Source organism: Oncorhynchus masou, chromosome 6 (assembly GCF_036934945.1).
Source record: "Oncorhynchus masou masou isolate Uvic2021 chromosome 6, UVic_Omas_1.1, whole genome shotgun sequence".
In the NCBI taxonomy this organism is placed as follows: domain Eukaryota; kingdom Metazoa; phylum Chordata; class Actinopteri; order Salmoniformes; family Salmonidae; genus Oncorhynchus; species Oncorhynchus masou.
In genome coordinates this window covers 56,033,125-56,054,665 of record NC_088217.1, presented here as the reverse complement: position 1 = coordinate 56,054,665, position 21,541 = coordinate 56,033,125, and the positions used below count along the sequence as shown (strand labels likewise).

Genomic DNA, 21,541 nt, shown 5'->3' with positions numbered 1-21,541 from the left:
GCTCCATAGCCCGCCACAAGTGGCAGGGGCTACAGTCCATTATGATTACAAATGAAGACCCAACCGTGATCTGCCCAATGTCATGATGGTCCTGTGAGGATCAGAATGGGTCAGATCAGCTTGGCGGTGGATGACAGTAACCAGAATCTCTCTCACCCACAGAGGGGAGGATGGAACTGGACCGGTTTGACAGCTCACACCCTGTCGTAAATTAAAGGAAAGGAGATCCAGAGAGGTCTCCCTCTCCAATATTAACCAAAGGAATGTCTTTGTAAACAGTCTTCCCGCCTAAACTTTAACAGTTTCTAAAGCAAATACTGTAACAATATTTCTAACATAATTAAATTAAATTAAATTCAAATGTATTTATATAGCCCTTCGTACATCAGCTGATATCTCAAAGTGCTGTACAGAAACCCAGACTAAAACCCCAAACAGCAAGCAATGCAGGTGTAGAAGCACGATGGCTAGGAAAAACTCCCTAGAAAGGCCAAAACCTAGGAAGAAACCTAGAGAGGAACCAGGCTATGTGTCCTCTTCTGGCTGTGCCGGTTGGAGATAACAGAACATGGCCAAGATGTTCAAATGTTCATAAATGACCAGCATGGTCCAATAATAAAAAGGCAGAACAGTCAACATAAGAATGCGGGGAATGGTCGGAGATGGTCTATAGAAAACTAATGTCATATTGGTTTTTATTTTGTGATGTAATTAAAAAGGTTATAAAGGAAATACTGTAACTTGGAAAGTACACTGCTCAAAAAAATAAAGGGAACACTAAAATAACACATCCTAGATCTGAATTAATAAAATATTTTTATTAAATACTTTTTTCTTTACATAGTTTAATGTTCTGACAACAAAATCACAAAAATTGGAAATCAAATTTATCAACCCATGGCAGTCTGGATTTGGAGTCACATTCAAAATTAAAGTGGAAAACCACACTACAGGCTGATCCAACTTTGATGTAATGTCCTTCAAACAAGTCAAAATTAGGCTCAGTAGTGTGTGTGGCCTCCACGTGCTTGTATGACCTCCCTACAATGCCTGGGCATGCTCCTGATGAGGTGGTGGACGGTCTCCTGAGGGATCTCCTCCCAGACCTGGACTAAAAGCATCCGCCAACTCCTGGACAGTCTGTTGGTGGATGGAGCGAGACATGATGTCCCAGATGTGCTCAATTGGATTCAGGTCTGGGGAACGGGCGGGCCAGTCCATAGCATCAATGCCTTCCTCTTGCAGGAACTGCTGACACACTCTAGCCACATGAGGTCTAGCATTGTCTTGCATTAGGAGGATCCCAGGGCCAACCGCACCAGCATATGGTCTCACAGGGGGTCTGAGGATCTCATCTCGGTACCTAATGGCAGTCAGGCTACCTCTGGCGAGCACATGGAGGGCTGTGCGCCCCCTCAAAGAAATGCCACCCCACACCCATGACTGACCCACCACCAAGCCGGTCATGCTGGAGGATGTTGCAGGCAGCAGAACGTTCTCCACGGCATCTCAGACTCTGTCATGTCTGTCACATGTGCTCAGTGTGAACCTGCTTTCATCTGTGAAGAGCACAGGGCGCCAGTGGCGAATTTGCCAATCTTGGTGTTCTCTGGCAAATGCCAAACGTTCTGCACGGTGTTGGGCTGTAAGCACAACCCTCACCTGTGAACGTCGGGCCCTCATACCACCCTCATGGAGTCTGTTTCTGACCGTTTGAGCAGATACATGCACATTTGTGGCCTGCTGGAGGTCATTTTGCAGGGCTCTGGCAGTGCTCCTTCTGCTCCTCCTTGCACAAAGGCGGAGGTAGCGGTCCTGCTGCTGGGTGGTTGCCGTCCTACGGCCTCCTCCACGTCTCCTGATGTACTGGCCTGTCTCCTGGTAGCGCCTCCATGCTCTGGACACTACGCTGACAGACACAGCAAACCTTCTTGCCACAGCTCGCATTGATGTGCCATCCTGGATGAGCTGCACTACCTGAGTCACTTGTGTGGGTTGTAGACTCCGACTCATGCTACCACTAGAGTGAAAGCACCGCCAGCATTCAAAAGTGACCAAAACATCAGCCAGGAAGCATAGGAACTGAAAAGTGGTCTGTAGTCACCACCTGCAGAACCACTCCTTTATTGGTGGTGTCTTGCTAATTGTCTATAATTTCCACCTGTTGTCTATTCCATTTGCACAACAGCATGTGAAATGTATTGTCAATCAGTGTTGCTTCCTAAGTGGACAGTTTGATTTCACAGAAGTGTGATTGACTTGGAGTTACATTGTGTTGTTTCAGTGTTCCCTTTATTTTTTGAGCAGTGTATATCCCTTTATCTGTCAAGTTTCCATCCAATAAGTTGTGCATGTAATATGAATTAATATGAATCCCAGACTAGACCAGAACTTCGTCAGGCTGTAGCTGCACATGTGAAGTGGTTTAAAATCTGACCATCAACACGAGGTGGAGGGAGGAGAAAACTCTCCTCTCGGACAATCACTGGTACAGCTTATTACCGGTCCTAAGCCAAATATATAGAAAAGCAAATATAAGTGGGACCATCCTACTACTCTTCTCACCAATGGGAACCGTCGACATGGCTGGCTAACCACTTCCAAGGAGCATCTTCCAGAGTGAACAACAGTAGAAGACGGGAAAGGGGAGACCCCTTTTGGACAATTAGAGCTATACAAGCGTGCCGCTGAAAGGCCAACTCCCTTCCTAAGGAGGGCTGGTTCCGACAGAGATAAATGGCGAATGAAGCCATTCACATGTAACGTTAAACACATTCATGATTTCTTATTCCAAACAGGTGGTGGTTCATGTGCAAAGTGCACTGTAAAAATAGTTTCTAAAAATGTATCAATGACAAGTGTCTCTTTTTCTCTCCCTCTCCCCCCCGCTTCTTGTCGTTGTGTAAAAAAAAAATCACCATATTGTGTCAGTCCGCTAGGGACCTTTTCCTCATGTAGTAAGTGTGTATGTTTATTCTGTGTCATTTATTTATCTAGTAAATAAATAATTAAACCAATTTGTGTAGTACTGAATCACAAGTAAGGCTGGGGGTTTTGCAGATCCAAGAAAATTATGACTGTTCAGAATGATGATATGATAAGAGGTTATGATTTAATATGTTGACTGTTTTATGGATGTGATAAGCAAAGACCTTTCGAGTTTAATTCGGGAGATGGTAACTCTTTAAGCAACTGCTCTCGTGGTGCCCCAAATTCCGAATGACTTAATTGTTACATGATTCGTTTAAAATCGGGTAACAATTAAACATAGTTAGTGGATTTGATAAATAACAGTCATCAGATTAATGAAAGTAAAGTCACGACACCAACAATGCCTCTCTACCAGACAAACTTATTGTATTTTGTGCATGCTTTGACAACAACAACATCGAGCCGGGTGAGGGCCATCACTGACCTAGAGGACTGGGTGATTTCACTTCCCAAAGCCAACGTGAGAAAGGTCTTTAATCAGGTCAACACCCGCAAGGCTGCGGGCCCCATTGTTATTCCAGAGCGCGTTCGCAGAGCATGCCCCGAACAGCTGGCAGGCATAATCACTGTCATTTTCAACCTCTTCTTGTCCCTGTCTGTAATCCCCACGTTTTAATATGACCATAATCATTCCTGTTCCTAAGAACTCTAAGGCTTCATGCCACAATGATTACCGCCCTGTAGGACTCACTTCTGTAACCATGAAGGCTGGTTATAGCACACATTAATTCCATCAGCCTAGCCACCCTAGACCTACTCCAATTTGCATACCACCCCAACAGATCCATAGACAACACAATCTCAATTGCTCACCACACTGCCCTTACCCACCTAAATAAGAGGAATATCTACGTGAGAATGCTGTTCATTGACTACAGCTCAGCGTTCAACACCATTATCCCCTCCAAGTTCGTCACCAGGCTTAGGACTCTGGGTTTGAAAACCTCCCTCTGCAACTAGATCCTGGACTTCCTGATGGGCTGACCCAAGGTGGTGAGGGTTGGCAACATCACCTCCACCACGCTGACCCTTCACACAGGGGTCAAACAAGGGGTGTGCTTAGTCCCCTTCTGTACACCCCTTTTATCCCAGGACTGGGTGGCCATGCACAATTCCAACACCATTATCAATTTGGCTGACGACATGACGGTGGTAGGCCTGATCACCGGCGACGATGAGCCTACAGGGAGTCCGTCGGAGACCTGGCAGTGTGGTACCAGAACAACACCTCCCTCACCGTCAGGAAGACCAAGGAGCTGATCGTGGACTTCAGGAAACTGGGAAGGGGGGGGGGGTTCACTGTACTTGAGCATGTGACATTAAAACTAAGCATGACAATGCATGTCCCCATGTTGCAAGGATTAGTACACAATTCCTGGAAGCTGGAAATATCCCATTTCTTCCATGGCCTGCATACTCAGACAATGAGCATTATTGGGATGCTCTGGATCGACAGCATGTTCCAGTTCCCGCCAATATCCAGCAACTTCACACAGCCATTGAAGTGGAGTGGGACAACATTCCACAGGCCACAGTCAACAGCCTGGTCAACTCTATACAAAGGAGATATGTCGAGCTGCATGAGGCAAATTGTGGTCACACCAGATACTGACTGGTTCTCTGAGCCAAGTCCCTGCCTTTTTTTAAGGTATCTGTGACCAACAGATGCATATCTGTATTCTCAGTCATGTTAAATCCATAGATTAGGGCCTAATGCTTTTATTTTAAATGACTGATTTCTTTATATGAACCATAACTCAGTAAAATCTTTGAAATTGTTGCGTTTATATTTTTGTTCAGTGTATATTCATGTCACCAAATGCCTGATTAAAACACACTGTTTCGCAATAAAGGTCAACAGTAGTCTCAACAGCACCCTAGAGGGCAGTCTTCCCAACCTTTTTTTGAACCGTGGCACACCTTGATGGGATAAACATTTTTTTGCGGCATACCAGAACTGTCCCTATTAATTTATTTTGTGATAATAACCTCCATCTCATCTGATCCATACTGCAAATCTATTTTGTGACAAATGTTTTTTTATAGATTAAAAAGGGTTCACTTTAACCAGTTTCATAGTTCCTTATCTATGATGATTAATTTGTGTACCCCTATAAGAGTGTCCCACAATCCGCAGCTATAAAATAGGTATTTTGTTTCGAAAGGTTTGAGCTAGAGACTAGCCGTTTTCTGCATTGTAGTAAAGGTGTAACTGCCGACACAAAGCCATGCGGTTTATTTCCATGGCAGAGGCTGTGGTACAGCTAAGCCCAATCAGACTTGCCTGTCCTATTGGTTCTCACAGGTGAAGAAAAATAAAAAATGACTTTGCTCGTGATGTGCGCCCCTCACATGATACAAATGTAAGAACAGCCTGAGCGCACTGGACATAAAACAACGATACAGATGTAACCAGGTCCCATTCAATGTATAATCTGAGCGGCACTGGTGCTCCCAGTGAAAATTACAAATGCATTCCACAGGTCACGTTTATAAGGGAGTGTTACTTTTTTAAATTAAGATTAGGAAAGGTTTCGCTCACACCTGAGAGTTACTCAAGGCACACCAGTTGGAAATCACTGCTCGAGGGCAGGATTTCCCAATTCTCTCCTTGGGCCGCCATAGAAGTTTCTCAATTTTGTTTTAACCCTAAACTGGCACACCTGATTCAATTAGTCAACTAATCATCAAGCCTTTGACTAACTGAATCAGGTGTGTCAGTTTAGGGTTTCAACAAAAATCAGAAATCTCTAGAGGGGCCCCTCTGTGCTCTAGGATAGCACCATTGTGTAGCCGGAGGACAGCTATTTTCCATCCTCCTCTGGCTACATTGACTTCAATACAAAACCTAAGAGGCCTGTACTTCTCACCCCCTTGCATAGACCAACAGTTGAAGTCAGAAGTTAACATACACTTTAGCAAAATACATTGAAATGCAGCTTTCACAATTCCTGATATCTAATCCTAGTAAAAATTCCCTGTCTTAGGTTAGTTAGGATCACCACTTTATTTGAAGAATGTGAAATTATCAGAATAATCAGAAACAGAATAACCGTAGAGAATGATTTATTTCAGCTTTTATCACATTCCCAGTGGGTCAGCAGTTTACATACATTCAATTAGTATTTGGTAGCATTGTCTTCAAATTGTTTAACTTGGGTCAAACGTTTGGAGAAGCCTTCATCAAGCTTACCACAATAGGTTGGGTGAATTTTGGCCCATACCTCCTAACAAAGCTGGTGTAACTGAGTCAGGTTTGTAGGCCTCCTTGCGAGCACAGGCTTTTTCAGATCTGCCCACAAATGTTCTATGGGATTGAGGTCAGGGCTTTGTGATGGCCACTCCAATACCTTGACTTTGTTGTCCTTAACTTTTTGGATACAGCGGGCGCTATTTTGATTTTTGGATGACAATACCTTGTTTAAAACGGGAACATTTTAGTCACGAAAAGATGCTCGATTATGAATATAATTGACAGCTTAGGAAAGAAAACACTCTGACGTTTCCAAAACTGCAAAGATATTGTCTGTGAGTGCCACAGAACTGATGTTACAGGCGAAACCCAGATAAAAATCCAATCAGGAAGTGCCACATTTTTTGAAACAGCCTCATGCCAATGACTCCTTATATGGCTGTGAAGGAGCTAGGAGTCAGCTTACGTTTTCCACGTTTTCCCCAAGGTGTCTGCAGCATTGTGACGTCTTTTTAGGCATTTCCATTGGAGAATGGCTGTAAGAGATCATATAGGGCGAGTGGACGCATGGTGTCTCCCGGAGAAAACGTTGCGTAAAATACTGGAGGTAGCCATTTTTCCAATAGTTTCCTATGAGAAACCAGCTGCCTCCACGGATATATTATTGAATACATATGTTAAAAACACTTTGAGGATGGATCCGAAACAACGTTTGCCGTGTTTCTGTCGATATTATGGAGCAAATTTTGAAAAACGTTTGGCGTTATAGTTGAAGTATTTTCGGTCGATTTCTCAGCCAAGCAGGATGAACAAACGTGGCGTTTTTCGCCTACAAAAATATTATTTTTGTAAAAAAGGAACATTTGCTATCTAACTGGGAGTCTCCTGAGTGAAAGCATCTGAAGTTCTTCAAAGGTAAATTATTTAATTTGGTTGCTTTTCTTATTTTTGTGAAAATGTTGCCTGCTGCCAGCACAGCCTAGCATAGCATTATGCCATGCTAAACTTAGACAAATGCTTGTCTAGCGTTGGCTGTAACGCATATTTTGAAAATGTGATTTTAATCCTTGCTTTGATGAACTTATTGGCTCATTTGTCTAACTGCATTGTGTTATTGTTTTTTGTTTTCCAAGTCAAATCCTGTCCTCAATGGAAGAGTTGAGCACTTCAACACCATCCATCCATGGTGAGCCTGTCCTGCATTGAAGCCTAGCCCCTGAACATCTCAACCCGTCCTGCACTGAAGTCAAGCCTCCGAAAACCTCAACTCATATTCTCTGCCTCAAACCCTATTACAGTGGCTAAGTCACTGGCTTACTGGTGCCCTTCCATGCCATCACTAGGAAGGGTGCACCACTTGATTGGGTTGAGACGCTGATGTGATTTTCCTGTCCGGGTTGGCACCGCACCTTGGGTTGTTCCGTGGGGGAGATCTTCGTGGGCTATACCCAGCCTCGTCTCAGGATGGTAAATTGGTGGTTGGAGATATCCCTCAAGTGGTGTGTGGGCTGTGCTTTGGCAAAGTGGTTGGGGTTATATCCTGCCTGTTTGGCCCCGTCCGAGTGTATCGTCGGATGGGGCCAGTGTCTCCCGACCCCCCCTTTCTCTGCCTCCAGTATTTATGCTGCAATAGTTTGTGTCGGGGGGTTAGGATCAGTCTGTTATATCTGGAGTATTTCTCCTGTCTTATCCGGTGTCCTGTGTGAATTTAACTATGCTCTCTCAAATTCTCTCTTTCTTTCTCTCTCTCGAAGGACCTGTGCCCTAGGACCATGCCTCAGGACTACCTGGCCTGATGACTCCTTGCTGTCCCCAGTCCACCTGGTCGTGCTGCTTCTCCAGTTTCAACGGTTCTGCCTGCGGCTATGGAACACTGGCCTGTTCACCGGACATGCTACCTGTCCCAGACCTGCTGTTTTCAATTCTCTAGAGACAGCAGGAGCGGTAGAGATACTCTGAATGATCGGCTATGAAAAGCCAACTGACATTTACTCCTGAGGTGCTGACCTGTTGCACCCTCTACAACCACTGTGATTATTATTATTTGACCCTGCTGGTCATCTATGAACATTTGAACATCTGGGCCATGTTCTGTTATAATCTCCACCCGGGACAGCCAGAAGAGGACTGGCCACCACTCAGCCTGGTTCCTCTACGTTTTTTCCTAGGTTCTGGCCTTTCTAGAGAGTTTTCCTAGCCACCATGCTTCTACACCTGCATTGCTTGCTGTTTGGGGTTTTAGGCTGGGTTTCTGTACAGCACGTTGTGACATCAGCTGATGTAAGAAGGGCTTTAAAAATACATTTGATTGATCGATTGATACACTCATTCAATCACTGCTGTGATCCCTTGCCAACACTGTAAGTAGCCCAATAATATTTGACTATAAATGTCTTCAATAAATGGTTTCAGGTTAAAAAAAATAATTAAAAAAAGACTCTGAAACACGCTTTGTCGTCTCCGTGCAGTCCACACTTATTCCGTGGGTCTCCCATCCTCCTACATTTTTCAAGTTACCAGCCTCCACTGCTCTACCGTTCAGCTATATTATTGATGATATCAGAGAACTGGGACTTCAGGTGCTACAGTGAAAGCCGACTGACATGATATCAAAACAGTATATATATTTTTTTATTCGCTCACCTCGATTGGCCATTGCGGTCTCGATGATGTCCAGGGTAGGGTCATCTTCACACAGGTCATAGGGCATGTTGCCATCAGAGTTCACAGCTAACAGGTCTGCTCCACTGGGAAGGTGGAAAACCAATAAGAGATAAGTGTGACTTAATTGGTTAGAGCATAGCGATAGCAATGCCAAGGTCATGGGCTTAATCTCCTCAGGGATCAAAAACATAGTAAACATGTATGATCTCACTGTACTGTAATAGTCTTGGACCAAATAAAATACAGATCTGACATTAATAAATACAAGACATATAGTTGGAAAGCTGCAGTGTTATATGTAGTGTGACTAAGACACTGTCTTACTGTTGTATAAGGACCTTGACCAGTCCTGCATGTCCACAGGTGGCAGCAGCATGTAGCGGGGTCCAAAGTTCATTGTCCTGGGCGTTTACACTGGCACTACGATTCAACAGGATCTTTACCATCTCCTCATAGTTATCAATACAGCACTGGGGAGAGAGAGAGAGGTAGCGAGAGAGGTAGCAAGAGAGGTAGCAAGAGAGGAAGCAATGGAATTTTAGCTTTATTTAATGCAACAAACTAGACCCTGTAGAATCTATGAGACAGAATCTCTAATGCTGTATAAATGTATTTTAGAGAACTTTATAATTCCACTGAGACTTGTTAAGAATACATTAAGCATCCCAAAGATGTTACTCTGACATCTCCATTGCTGTGTGGGTTGTGTGTGTTCTTAACAGCAGGAAGTGGGCTAAAACTAAAACAAACAAATTACCAGGGTGTGGAAAACAGCTGTTTTCGCCATCAGAAATAATTGGAGCGAACTCATGCTCAGTGGTGGTAAAAGTACTCAATTGTCATACTTGAGTAAAAGTAAAGTCACCCCCAGTCAAATACTACTTGAGTAATAGTAACTGGTATTAAATATAATTAAGTGCAGTGGTGGAAAAAGTATCAGTTTGAGTAAAAGTAAAAAGAAAATGCTATATGCTCCTTACAAATTCCTTATATTACGCAAAACGGGCAGCATTTCTATTTATTTAAGGACAGCCAGGGGCACACTAACACTCAGCCATAATTTACAAACGCAGTATGTATGTTTAGTGAGTATGCCAGTTCAGAGGCAGTAGGGATGACAACACATTATATTGATACGTGCGTGCATTGGACCATATTGCTGTCCTGACTGAACATTCAAATATGTAACAAGTACTTCTGGGTGTCAGGAAAATGTATGGGAGTAAAAAGTACATATTTTCCTTAGAAATGTAGTGTAAAAGTAAAAGTTGCCAAAAATATAAATAGTAAAGTAAGATAGATATCTCCAAAAACAACTTAAGTACTTCAAAGTATTTTTACCTAGTTACTTTATACCACTGCTAATGCTATGGAGGTGTGTCACTATGATATGCTGTACAGAGAATGACAGAGACAAATGAAAGAAAAGGAACATAGAGATCAGAGATACTGTATGGCAAACCTTGAAAGACAATAATCAAAGTTCTCTTTACAATTATTTGTTTTGATAAGATCACCTACTCTTGGAATAACCAATCAAAATAATCTGTTGGAGACAGACAGGTAGAGTGGCAAATGATGTGAGCCCATCACCTTCTTAAAATGAGGTACTCTCCAGACCTCTGGTTATTCTCGCTTCTCTTCCTCACAAAGAGAACCATTCTCTAGTTCTCCTCAGATCGACTGGATCCCTGTTTTCCTGCTTAACTGCTCACAAGTGAACCTTAAAGGACATCGCTGCCAAGCGTAGGTCTTCGGACACTGTCGAGAAGTTGAGTACTGACCGAAAGATTTTTGTTTTGTGTAAAAATTTCTTTCTACTTCTCAGTCTCCATTGGTAGCTTGCTTCATGGCCAGCTATTACAACTTGATTATCCCACGCTACAAAGCTTTGACTAACTTGGTAAGCTCGCCGAGTGGCACGCTAACCTCACTAGCATACCCTACCTGCAACACGTTAGCATTGTTAGCTCCCTTCTCTCGTGTAATTTAACCTAAATTCCCCCGTTTGTGTTAACCAGAGCGATGGTCTCAGCCTCGTGGCTCATTCGGTCGCAGGAGCACACTATCTTCTTCAGGCAACACTGAGCTAGCCACGGCACCTTGACCACGAGGTAGCTGCTAGCTAGCTAATGCCCCACTAGCTTCGTGGCTATGGCGTTCTACTGTGCTCATTATTGCTAGCTGTTAGCTGCAAGCATTCTAACTAGCTAGTTTATTACGCTGTTTACATGAGATATGATTTGCTAGCCACCAGCCCCCACGCTTCTAACTAGTTAGCCTACGTTGTCTACATGTTGTCCTTAAAACAAGCATTGCTTTGTCCCCCTAGCAAGCCATGTTCTTCACAATGTTATTGTGAATGTTGTTTTTGGCCATCATTATATTATTGTCAATGTTGTTTTTGGCCATCATTATATTATTGTCAATGTTGTTTTGGCCATCATTATAAGCCTGCCACACACATTATACGATACATTTAACATAAGAATGAGTGTGAGTTTCTGTCACAACCCGGCTTGTGGGAAGTGACAGAGTTCATATAGGACCAGGGCACAAATAATAATAATAATAATCATCAATAATTGCTCTTTATTTAACCATCTTACATATAAAACCTTATTTGCTCATCGAAAATTGTGAATAACTCGGCACAGGTTAATGAGAAGGGTGTGCTTGAAAGGATGCACAAAATTCTGCAATGTTGGGTTTTATTGGAGAGCGTCTGTCTTAAATAATTTTCCACACACAGTCTTTGCCTCGATTTAGTTCTCATGCTAGTGAGGGCCGAGAATCCACGCCCACATAGGTACGCGGTTGCAAAGGGCATCAGTGCCTTAACAGCGAGATTTGCCAAGGCAAGACACTCTGAGCGCAGCCCAATCCAGTAATCTGGCAGTGGCTTCTGATTAAATTAAATTTTCACAGAATCGCTTGTTGCAGTTACGATGAGGCTCTCTTGTTATTGGTAAGTGGACTGGAGGAAGGGAATGAAAGGGATAATGAATCCAGTTGTTTGTGTCATATGCGTTTCGGGAAAGTACCTGCGTAATTGCGCACACAACTCACGCAGGTGATTCGCTATATCACATTTGACAATGATGGAAAGACCTGTGTGTTGTTCTTGTTAATGTAGACAGAGAAGAGCTCCAACTTCTTAATCATAGCCTCAATTTTGTCCCGCACATTGAATATAGGTGCGGAGAGTCCCTGTAATCCTAGACTCAGATCATTCAGATGAGAAAAAACATCACCTACAGTGCCTTGCGAAAGTATTCGGCCCCCTTGAACTTTGCGACCTTTTGCCACATTTCAGGCTTCAAACATAAAGATATAAAACTGTATTTTTTTGTGAAGAATCAACAACAAGTGGGACACAATCATGAAGATGAAACAACATTTATTGGATATTTCAAACTTTTTTAACAAATCAAAAACTGAAAAATTGGGCGTGCAAAATTATTCAGCCCCTTTACTTTCAGTGCAGCAAACTCTCTCCAGAAGTTCAGTGAGGATCTCTGAATGATCCAATGTTGACCTAAATGACTAATGATGATAAATACAATCCACCTGTGTGTAATCAAGTCTCCGTATAAATGCACCTGCACTGTGATAGTCTCAGAGGTCCGTTAAAAGCGCAGAGAGCATCATGAAGAACAAGGAACACACCAGGCAGGTCCGAGATACTGTTGTGAAGAAGTTTAAAGGTGGATTTGATACAAAAAGATTTCCCAAGCTTTAAACATCCCAAGGAGCACTGTGCAAGCGATAATATTGAAATGGAAGGAGTATCAGACCACTGCAAATCTACCAAGACCTGGCCGTCCCTCTAAACTTTCAGCTCATACAAGGAGAAGACTGATCAGAGATGCAGCCAAGAGGCCCATGATCACTCTGGATGAACTGCAGAGATCTACAGCTGAGGTGGGTGACTCTGTCCATAGGACAACAATCAGTCGTATATTGCACAAATCTGGCCTTTATGGAAGAGTGGCAAGAAGAAAGCCATTTCTTAAAGATATCCATGAAAAGTGTCGTTTAAAGTTTGCCACAAGCCACCTGGGAGACACCAAACATGTGGAAGAAGGTGCTCTGGTCAGATGAAACCAAAATTGAACTTTTTGGCAACAATGCAAAACGTTATGTTTGGCGTAAAAGCAACACAGCTCATCACGCTGAACACACCATCCCCACTGTCAAACATGGTGGTGGCAGCATCATGGTTTGGGCCTGATTTTCTTCAGCAGGGACAGGGAAGATGGTTAAAATTGATGGGAAGATGGATGGAGCCAAATACAGGACCATTCTGGAAGAAAATCTGATGGAGTCTGCAAAAGACCTGAGACTGGGACGGAGATTTGTCTTCCAACAAGACAATGATCCAAAACATAAAGCCAAATCTACAATGGAATGGTTCAAAAATAAACATATCCAGGTGTTAGAATGGCCAAGTCAAAGTCCAGACCTGAATCCAATCGAGAATCTGTGGAAAGTACTGAAAACTGCTGTTCACAAATGCTCTCCATCCAACCTCACTGAGCTTGAGCTGTTATGCAAGGAGGAATGGGAAAAGATTTCAGTCTCTCGATGTGCAAAACTGATAGAGACATACCCCAAGCGACTTACAGCTGTAATCGCAGCAAAAGGTGGCGCTACAAAGTATTAACTTAAGGGGGCTGAATAATTTCACACCCAATTTTTCAGTTTTTGATTTGTTAAAAAAGTTTGAAATATCCAATAAATGTTGTTCCACTTCATGATTGTGTCCCACTTGTTGTTGATTCTTCACAAAAAATACAGTTTTATATCTTTATGTTTGAAGCCTGAAATGTGGCAAAAGGTCGCAAAGTTCAAGGGGGCCGAATACTTTCGCAAGGCAATGTATATAGGCCAGTCGTGTGGAAAAACTTGTCATCATGCAAGCAGTCAGACAAGTGAAAATTATGGTCATTAAAAGAAAACTTGAAGCTTGTCTCTCAATTTAAAAAAACGTGTCAATACCTTAACTCTTGATAACCAGCGCACTTCTGTATGTTGTAAAAGCGTTACATGGTCGCTGTCCATATCTTTGTATAGTGCAGAAAATACGAGAGTTCAGGGTCCTTGCTTTAACGAAGTTACCAATTTTCTCTTTAGTGTCCAAAACGTCTTTCAAGCTGTCAGGCATTCCCTTGGCAGCAAGAGCCTCTCGGTGAATGCTGCAGTGTACCCAAGTGGCGTCAGGAGCAACTGCTTGCATGCGCGTTACCACTCCACTATGTCTCCCTGTCATGGCTTTTGCGCCATCAGTACAGACACCAACACATCTTGACCACCAACGTCCATTTGATGTCACAAAGCTGGCCAGTTTAAAAAAAATATTGTCCTGGTTTCCAGTGGTTTGCTGAAGAGGATGTCTTCCTTCATTGACCCCCATAAACATAACGGACATATACCAGGAGCTGTGCCAGGCCCGCCACGTCTGTTGATTCATCCAGCTGTAATGCATAGAATTCACTGGCTTGTATGCGAAACAGTAATTGTTTCAAAACATCTCCTGCCATGTCACTGATGCGTCGTGAAACAGTGTTGTTTGAAGAATAGTTTTTTGGGTATTTTCCCACAGCATTGTCCCAGCCATATCCGTGGCAACAGGAAGAATTAAGTCCTCCACAATAGTATGAGGCTTGCCTGTCCTAGTCACTCGGTAGCTCACCATATGACGCTTCTAGCCCCTTCTTATTAATGGTATCTGTTGCTTTTATACATATATTACTATTCAAAAGTAATCTTAATTGTCACTCAAACTCCTGTGGCTTATTTTTCAAATGGGCATGTATTGTTTATAAATGTCTGCGCAAGAGTGAAGGATTCATTGAGTTGTGAGATAGTATATTTGCACATATAACACACTGTGGCTGAGGAAAGGCACTACTCCCATTATAAATGAACCTCAAATCAATGGAGTTCTCATCATATTTGCGCCTCTTCAATAGGGATTTCTGTGATTTTCTGAAATAACACTCACTAAACCCTCCGTAAATAACTCAGTTCTTAACGTGAAGACTTAAAACTCAGGATTCTGTAAAGGCATAGCCCAATCTGGATATGTGTTTACTTATAGCTTCCTGTGCCAACCAGAAGTGCCTTAAAAGGGTGTCATAGGTGCTGTTTCGAAGGGTTAAAAAGGTCCGATCTTTTTAAAACGTCATATGTGTGACTAGGTAACCCTCATGAACTGTAAATCAGTCATTTCTCCCAGCAGATGTCAAAGAAAAGTTCTCACACACACACACAGCAAGGATGGAGTGAAAAACTGCAGTGCTTAAAGACACAGAGAGCAGGCAATGACATTACCATAATCTCTAGGCCCTGCCGAGTTCAACGAGAAATCCCGCTTGACCGTATCTCGCTCGGTCTGAGCGCAGCGAAGATGAGAAAAGTAGGCCCAAAATGAAGCCTGCCCTCAACGTCATTTGCTTTTGGGTGACAGTGAGAGAACCGTTAGGGTGAGAAGCACAATTCGACCTCAGGTACGTTCCTATGGTCCTCCCGATCCATGCAAGCCTAACCTTAACCGTGTGGCATTAACCCTTAACAGTTAAAAGAAGGTGTTTACATCACAGTTTGCATTGACTTCTCTCCCTATAGGAATACATTGCCTGCACCCCTAAATTCAACCTGGAGCCTATGTGGGTTATAAATGCCTTATGAACCTGTCTTCGATGACAGTCCATCAGGTCACTATGAGGTCTACCTGTGTCAATTCTAAGCTTCCTGGACCAACCGGAAGTGATTAAAATCACCCTAAAAGTGTATATCCATACCCAACCTGCAGTTTGATAGAAATATTGCATTCAACACCGTGTCAATCAATCAGTTCTTAACGTAAAGACTTAAAACTCGGGATTCTGTAAAAGCATACCCCAATGAGGATATGTGTTGACTTATAGCTTCCTGTGCCAACCGGAAGTGTCAAAATTGATGTCACAGAGGCTGTTTCGAAGGGTTAAAAAAGTCAGATCTTTCCAAAATTTCATGTGTGAGATTAGGCAACCCCCAAGAACTGTAAATCAGTCATTTCTCCCATAAAATGTCAAAGAAAAACTAAATCACACACACACGCATCTTGGAAGGAGGGACAAATTGGGTTGCGTAGAGACATACACTGCCTGCATTAGTTAACCTTGTTGTAACTATTAAAGAACCGTCAGACCTAGAGTTCCGAAACTTTAAAAACCTGTTCTAGACCTCAGGTCGATACTTCGTGGTGAGTTACGTGGCTCTAGAAGGTTCTCGGACCGAGAAACAGCCTTGTACATTTACAATAACTTCAATTCATTTTTGCATCAAAGAAAATGACGACATTTAGAAATGTCCCAGAGTCGCCGCAACTAGGCCTACACATAACATCAGAACTGGACCCGCAGCTAGAACGTAACTATGTGTTTTATGTTTTTATTATGGTTTGAACAGAAGGCGCTGTGAATTTTGGGCCAGCTCTGAAGTATGTGATAGTTGGCTACTAAACGAGTTGGAAAAAGTGGGTTTGGTGTCAGTTTGTATCAGTTTGGGGTCAGAATGATATCTAATTGACTGATGGACGGTGACTTGCTGGTGACTATTGTCCATTTGCAATTTGTTTAAACAGTGAGGTACCATCACCAAAGTGACATTCTGAAATCAACCCTAAAGAGCGATAGAGAGGAACCAGAATCACTGCCCAGCCATCCCAAGTTCATCGGGCCAGTCAATTTCACATTCCTGTAGTATTTTTGAGCATGACAAATTCCTGATGGTAAATGCCCATTTAAACATATTGCAAATGCACGTGCACTTGCAATATGATTCAACAGTGAAAAAAACATCACAAATTGGACATGATGAAATCAACACAACGAGCGATGGAAAGGAACAACGATCACTACCCGGCCATCCTGTGTTCATCAGGCCAGTCAATTTTGCATTTCTGCAGGATTTTTGAGCATGACAAATTTGTGATGGTAAATGGCAAATGGACATAACATCCTGATTTGGCATTTTCAAATCTTTCATATTGCATTTGGACATTTCTTATGGCATTTGGCCACAAAAAAAGTGACTTTTGACTTTGACTTCTGACTTCCTATGAAATCATATTGCAAATGCACAAAACATATTCCTATGCACAAGCAAAACAAATAAAAAATTATGATAATAAAATTTTACAAAAGTATATTCATAAAGTTCTTACACATGATTAATTGACATAAAAGAAAGAAAAAAAGATAGAATTTCGAAAAACGGTCCAGAAAGCACTTTTTTACGAGGGTGATAAGTTTTTGAAAAAAAGATCACATTTTCGACTTTTGACTTCCTATGAAATCATTTTGCAAATGGACAAAACATGTGCCTTATGCACAAGTAAAAAAATTTTTTTTTTTAAATGATAATAAAATATGACTAAAGTATGTTGATACAGTTCTTATACATGTGTAATTGACACAAAAAATAATAATAGAAAGAATTTTGAAAAACGGTCCAGAAAGCACTTTAAGGGTGTGTAAAGTTTTCAACATTTTTGCTATTTTTGACTTCCTATGAAATCATATTGCAAATGGACAAAACATATGCCTTATGCACAAGTAAAAAATAAAAAATAAAGTATATTCATACAGTTCTTACACATGTGTAATTGACAACAAAAAAAACATCGAAATAATTTCGAAAAACGGTCAAGAAGGCACTTTAAGGGGGTGAGAGGTTTTTTTTTTTTCACTTTTTCAAAATTTTACTTTTGGGATGTTGAGTTGTGTTGCATTTGCAATATGAAAAACCACAGTGGAGCGCGCTCACCACCTGTTGGATTTTTAAAGTGTTACACCTGGCATTTGCCATATGGCATTTGCAATCAACTTTGAACGAAACGACGCCGAATTGAGTGGTATTGGACACAGTGTATATGGTTTGTCCAGTGCCAATGACTTCCCATTCATTTTTGTCCATTTCAGGGGTTGTTAACTTACATACTTTCCCGGGTAAGGGGGCAGGTGCTCTTCGGCTGCATCAGATTCACAACTGTCAGTGTCCATGCTAGCTGGGCAAATGTAGAATTACTGATGCTAGCACTGGATGTGCTCGTGGAAGCAGAACAATTGTGTTGTCAACAGGTGCAGGTGTAGTACTGCTGGTAGTAGCAGTACTACCAGTAGAGCTGGTACATGTCTCTATGGACGCAGGCCTTACTTTTTTTCACCATTTATCAATTTTTGAGCAAACAGAATGAGCAGCAGCTACGTTTGGCTACATATGGACCATTAGTGGAATTCCCGCGAGAGAGTAACGGTTAATGTGATATTATGTTAATTATTTGACTATGCTGCCTGTATTTGACATTGTGTTGTTATTTGGCTTAACACTAGATGGTTTAATTTTATTTTTGGCAGTGAAACGAGGCTACTCCGCTAAGGAAAAAAAATATTTTTTATTTTCTCTTACCTGAGTGGCCTCGTTTCACTGCCAAAAGTAAAATTACACACACACACACACACACACACACACACACACACACACACACACACACACACACTATTATTATATATGTTTGTATTTTAATCACGTTTTTATTTTCCGTACCTCCGACGGCATTGCACGTACCCCAATTTGGGAATACCTGCTATAGAGCATCTACGGATGGACTATCCAAATAAAGTGTTACCTTACCAGGTTCTAACCACTAGATGGAGTTCCCTCAATGTTAATTCAAAACTTAACCTTCAAATGATAATGATTTATAAAATGTAGAGGGAAGAGTTAAAGTTAGAACAATGGGTTTGTCCAGATACATTCATATGAAATAAAAAAAACTGCCAAGAGGACTACTAATTCTTTATTTAGTCTTTCACTTTTTCTTGCTTCAGTGCATCTTCTATTGGAGTGATGTCGCTACATCCCAAATGATATTGGCGACCAGTTGCAGTGGTTGGTGCCTTAATGTTGTGGATTGTGCTTGTTTTTGGTACATGACATATCCTCTCTGTTTGGCCAAGAAAATTACCTTGCTGGAAACTTGAATGCTTGAATTTCACCTTCACGTCCAAGTTTTAATCATCCACATCATCTGCAATTCCAATCCAATATTCATCATAGCAGAAAACTAGAAAATCAGAGGCTCGCACATTCACCATTGTATGCCAAGTCAAACTTAATCTGGGCCAGCTTTCCCAAAAGCATGTTGAGGCTAAATTCAACCCTCGTAGGAGCATTGTTGGATCTCCGAGCTATCTCCCAAAACCACTGTTACTAAAGATGCACTTGACAACACTCATAGAACACCGAAATCCATCATTAGATGTGTTTCCTCCCTACTACGTCACTTTATACACAGAAGATAAACATAGATAAACATCTTTATTCTATCTCTGTGACCGCCGATAACTTCACAACGAAGTTGACTACGAATACAAAGTTGCCAATGTCTTTGCCGATGTTACAAACAAGTGATAGATAAAAAGATGCTTCAAATTATAACCCAGATGACTGCATTAAAAGCTAATTACCGGTAGCCTACAGTATTAGGCTACATAGGCCTATTGAAATCAATTGTTCATTCATTATTAATTTGCTAATTGTAGGCGGTCTAATTTTTGCAACAATATATTTCACGATGAGTCGGCTAACAACATGTGCGCAATGACGTGCAAAATCTTGATTTAGTGCATAATTATAGGAGTAAGCAATCATTAGAATAAGCCACCTCAATATTTGAGGCCATAGGTGACAGTATCTTTCTAGAAGCTGATCTGTCGTCAGTAATTTTGAATTACTCTAAATTAAGGTCAAATTTGAATGGCGAAAGGCTAATCCAAGGGCAGCGCTGCCTTCATTTAGATCCTATCAGTATCGATCGGCACATGCCTCAAAGACACACTTAGTGAACATGTTCTGTGAAACACGTTACATCTTCAGCCGTTGCAGTAAAGATGGATTGTTAAAACACTCATTTCATCCATAACTTGGCTTTGCAACGCCGTCGGGGGTACGCCCCCAAAAAATAATGTGATTCACATTTTCAAACAGTCCATTCAGATTTTCCAATGGGGCAATGATGTTTTTTTCTCGCCTGAGTAGCCTCGTTTCACTGCCAAAAAATAAAACTAAACTATCCAGTGTTCAGCAAAATAACAACACGTTGTCAAATACAGGTAGCCTCGTCAAATAATTAACGTCCAATCACATTAACCGTTACTCTCTCGCGGGAAGCCTTCACTCGCACAGACATTTAGAAACGAAACATGCCAATTTGAAAAAAAAGCCACAGGAGTTTGAGTGGCAATTAAGATGACTTTTGAGTAGTAAGACATGTATGAAAACAACCAATACCATTAATAAGGGGCTAGAAGCGTCTTCATATGGTGAGCTACAGAGTGGCTAGGACTGTCACGCCTTGGTCTTAGTATTTTGTGTTTTAGTTAATTAGTTGGTCAGGCCAGGGTGTGACATGAGTTTATTGTTTGTTGTATTCTTAGTGGGGTTTTTTGGTTATTGGGATTGTTGCTGATTAGGGGTGTGTGTTACATAGGTTTGGCTGCCTGAGGCGGTTCTCAATCAGAGTCAGGTGATTCTCGTTGTCTCTGATTGGGAACCGTATTTAGGTAGCCTGGGTTTCGCTTTGTATTTCGTGGGTGATTGTTCCTGTCTCTGTGTAGTGTTCACCAGATAGGCTGTAATAGGTTTCACGTTCCGTTTTGTTGTTTTGTATTTATTAGTTATTTCATGTATAGTTCCGTTGTTTGTTTCACTAATAAACATGAGTAACCAACACGCTGCATTTCGGTCCGACTTTCTTGTGACAAACGAAGAACGACGTTACAGAATCACCCACCACACACGGACCGAGCAGCGTGTCAACAGGCAGGATCGGCCCAAAGAGGAGCCGCGTATTAAGGATTTCTGGACATGGGAGGAAATCCTTGACGGGAGAGGACCCTGGGCTAAACCAGGGGAGTGTAGCCGCCCAAAGGTGCAGCAGGCGAAGAGGAAACAGGAACTGGAAGGAGAAGGACCCTGGGCTCAGCCTGGTGAATATCGCCGCCCCAAGGAGGAACTAGAAGCGGATAAAGCGGAGAGGCGCTGGTATGAGGAGGCAGCACGGCGACGTGGATGGAAACAGGAGCAGCCGAGAGAGGAGTACAGTATGGATATTACGACGTGGGAAGAAATAGACAGGTGGGCGGCCGACCCAGAGAGAGTGCCGGAGCCAGCCTGGGATTCGCTGGAGCAGTGTGAAGAGGGCTCTAGGAGAATGGAGTCGAAAAAAAGACACGGCGGCGCAGAGCGAAGCCCCAAAAATTTCTTGGGGGGGGGGGCTCAGAGGGGGAGTGGCTGAGTCAGGAGACAGACCTGAGCCAACTCTCCCTGTTTATCGTGAAGAGCCAAGGAGGAGACCAGAATCGGTGTTGGAGATGAGCGAAGCAGAGACTGTGAAGGAGTTAATGGGGAAATTGGAGGAGAAAGTAATGAGGGAGTTGCTAGTTTGGTGCTTTAGGTAAAATATTCGTCCGACGGAGCGTGTCGGGGATTTAATGGCACCTGGGTAAGCGCTCCATACTAGTCCTGAGGTGCGTGTTAGTCGGCTGGTGAAAAATGTGCCAGCCTCACGCACTAGGCCTCCTGTGTACCTACCTAGCCTTGCACGTCCTGTGCCAGTCCTGCTCTCAGGCTCTCCAGTACACC

The 21,541-nt window shown here is 42.4% G+C and overlaps 1 protein-coding gene across 1 annotated transcript in view; it reads right to left on the bottom strand.

The window, feature by feature from the left end:
* The window catches only part of LOC135542325 (protein phosphatase 1 regulatory inhibitor subunit 16B-like), a 130,391-nt gene that overhangs the window by 16,338 nt on the left and 92,512 nt on the right, over positions 1-21,541 (bottom strand). The window contains exons 4-5 of the mRNA XM_064969206.1: positions 9,173-9,318; positions 8,828-8,931 (exon numbers count right to left, since the gene is read on the bottom strand). Of these exons, the coding sequence (XP_064825278.1) occupies positions 8,828-8,931; positions 9,173-9,318 (250 nt within the window). The remainder of the gene's footprint in view (positions 1-8,827; positions 8,932-9,172; positions 9,319-21,541) is intronic.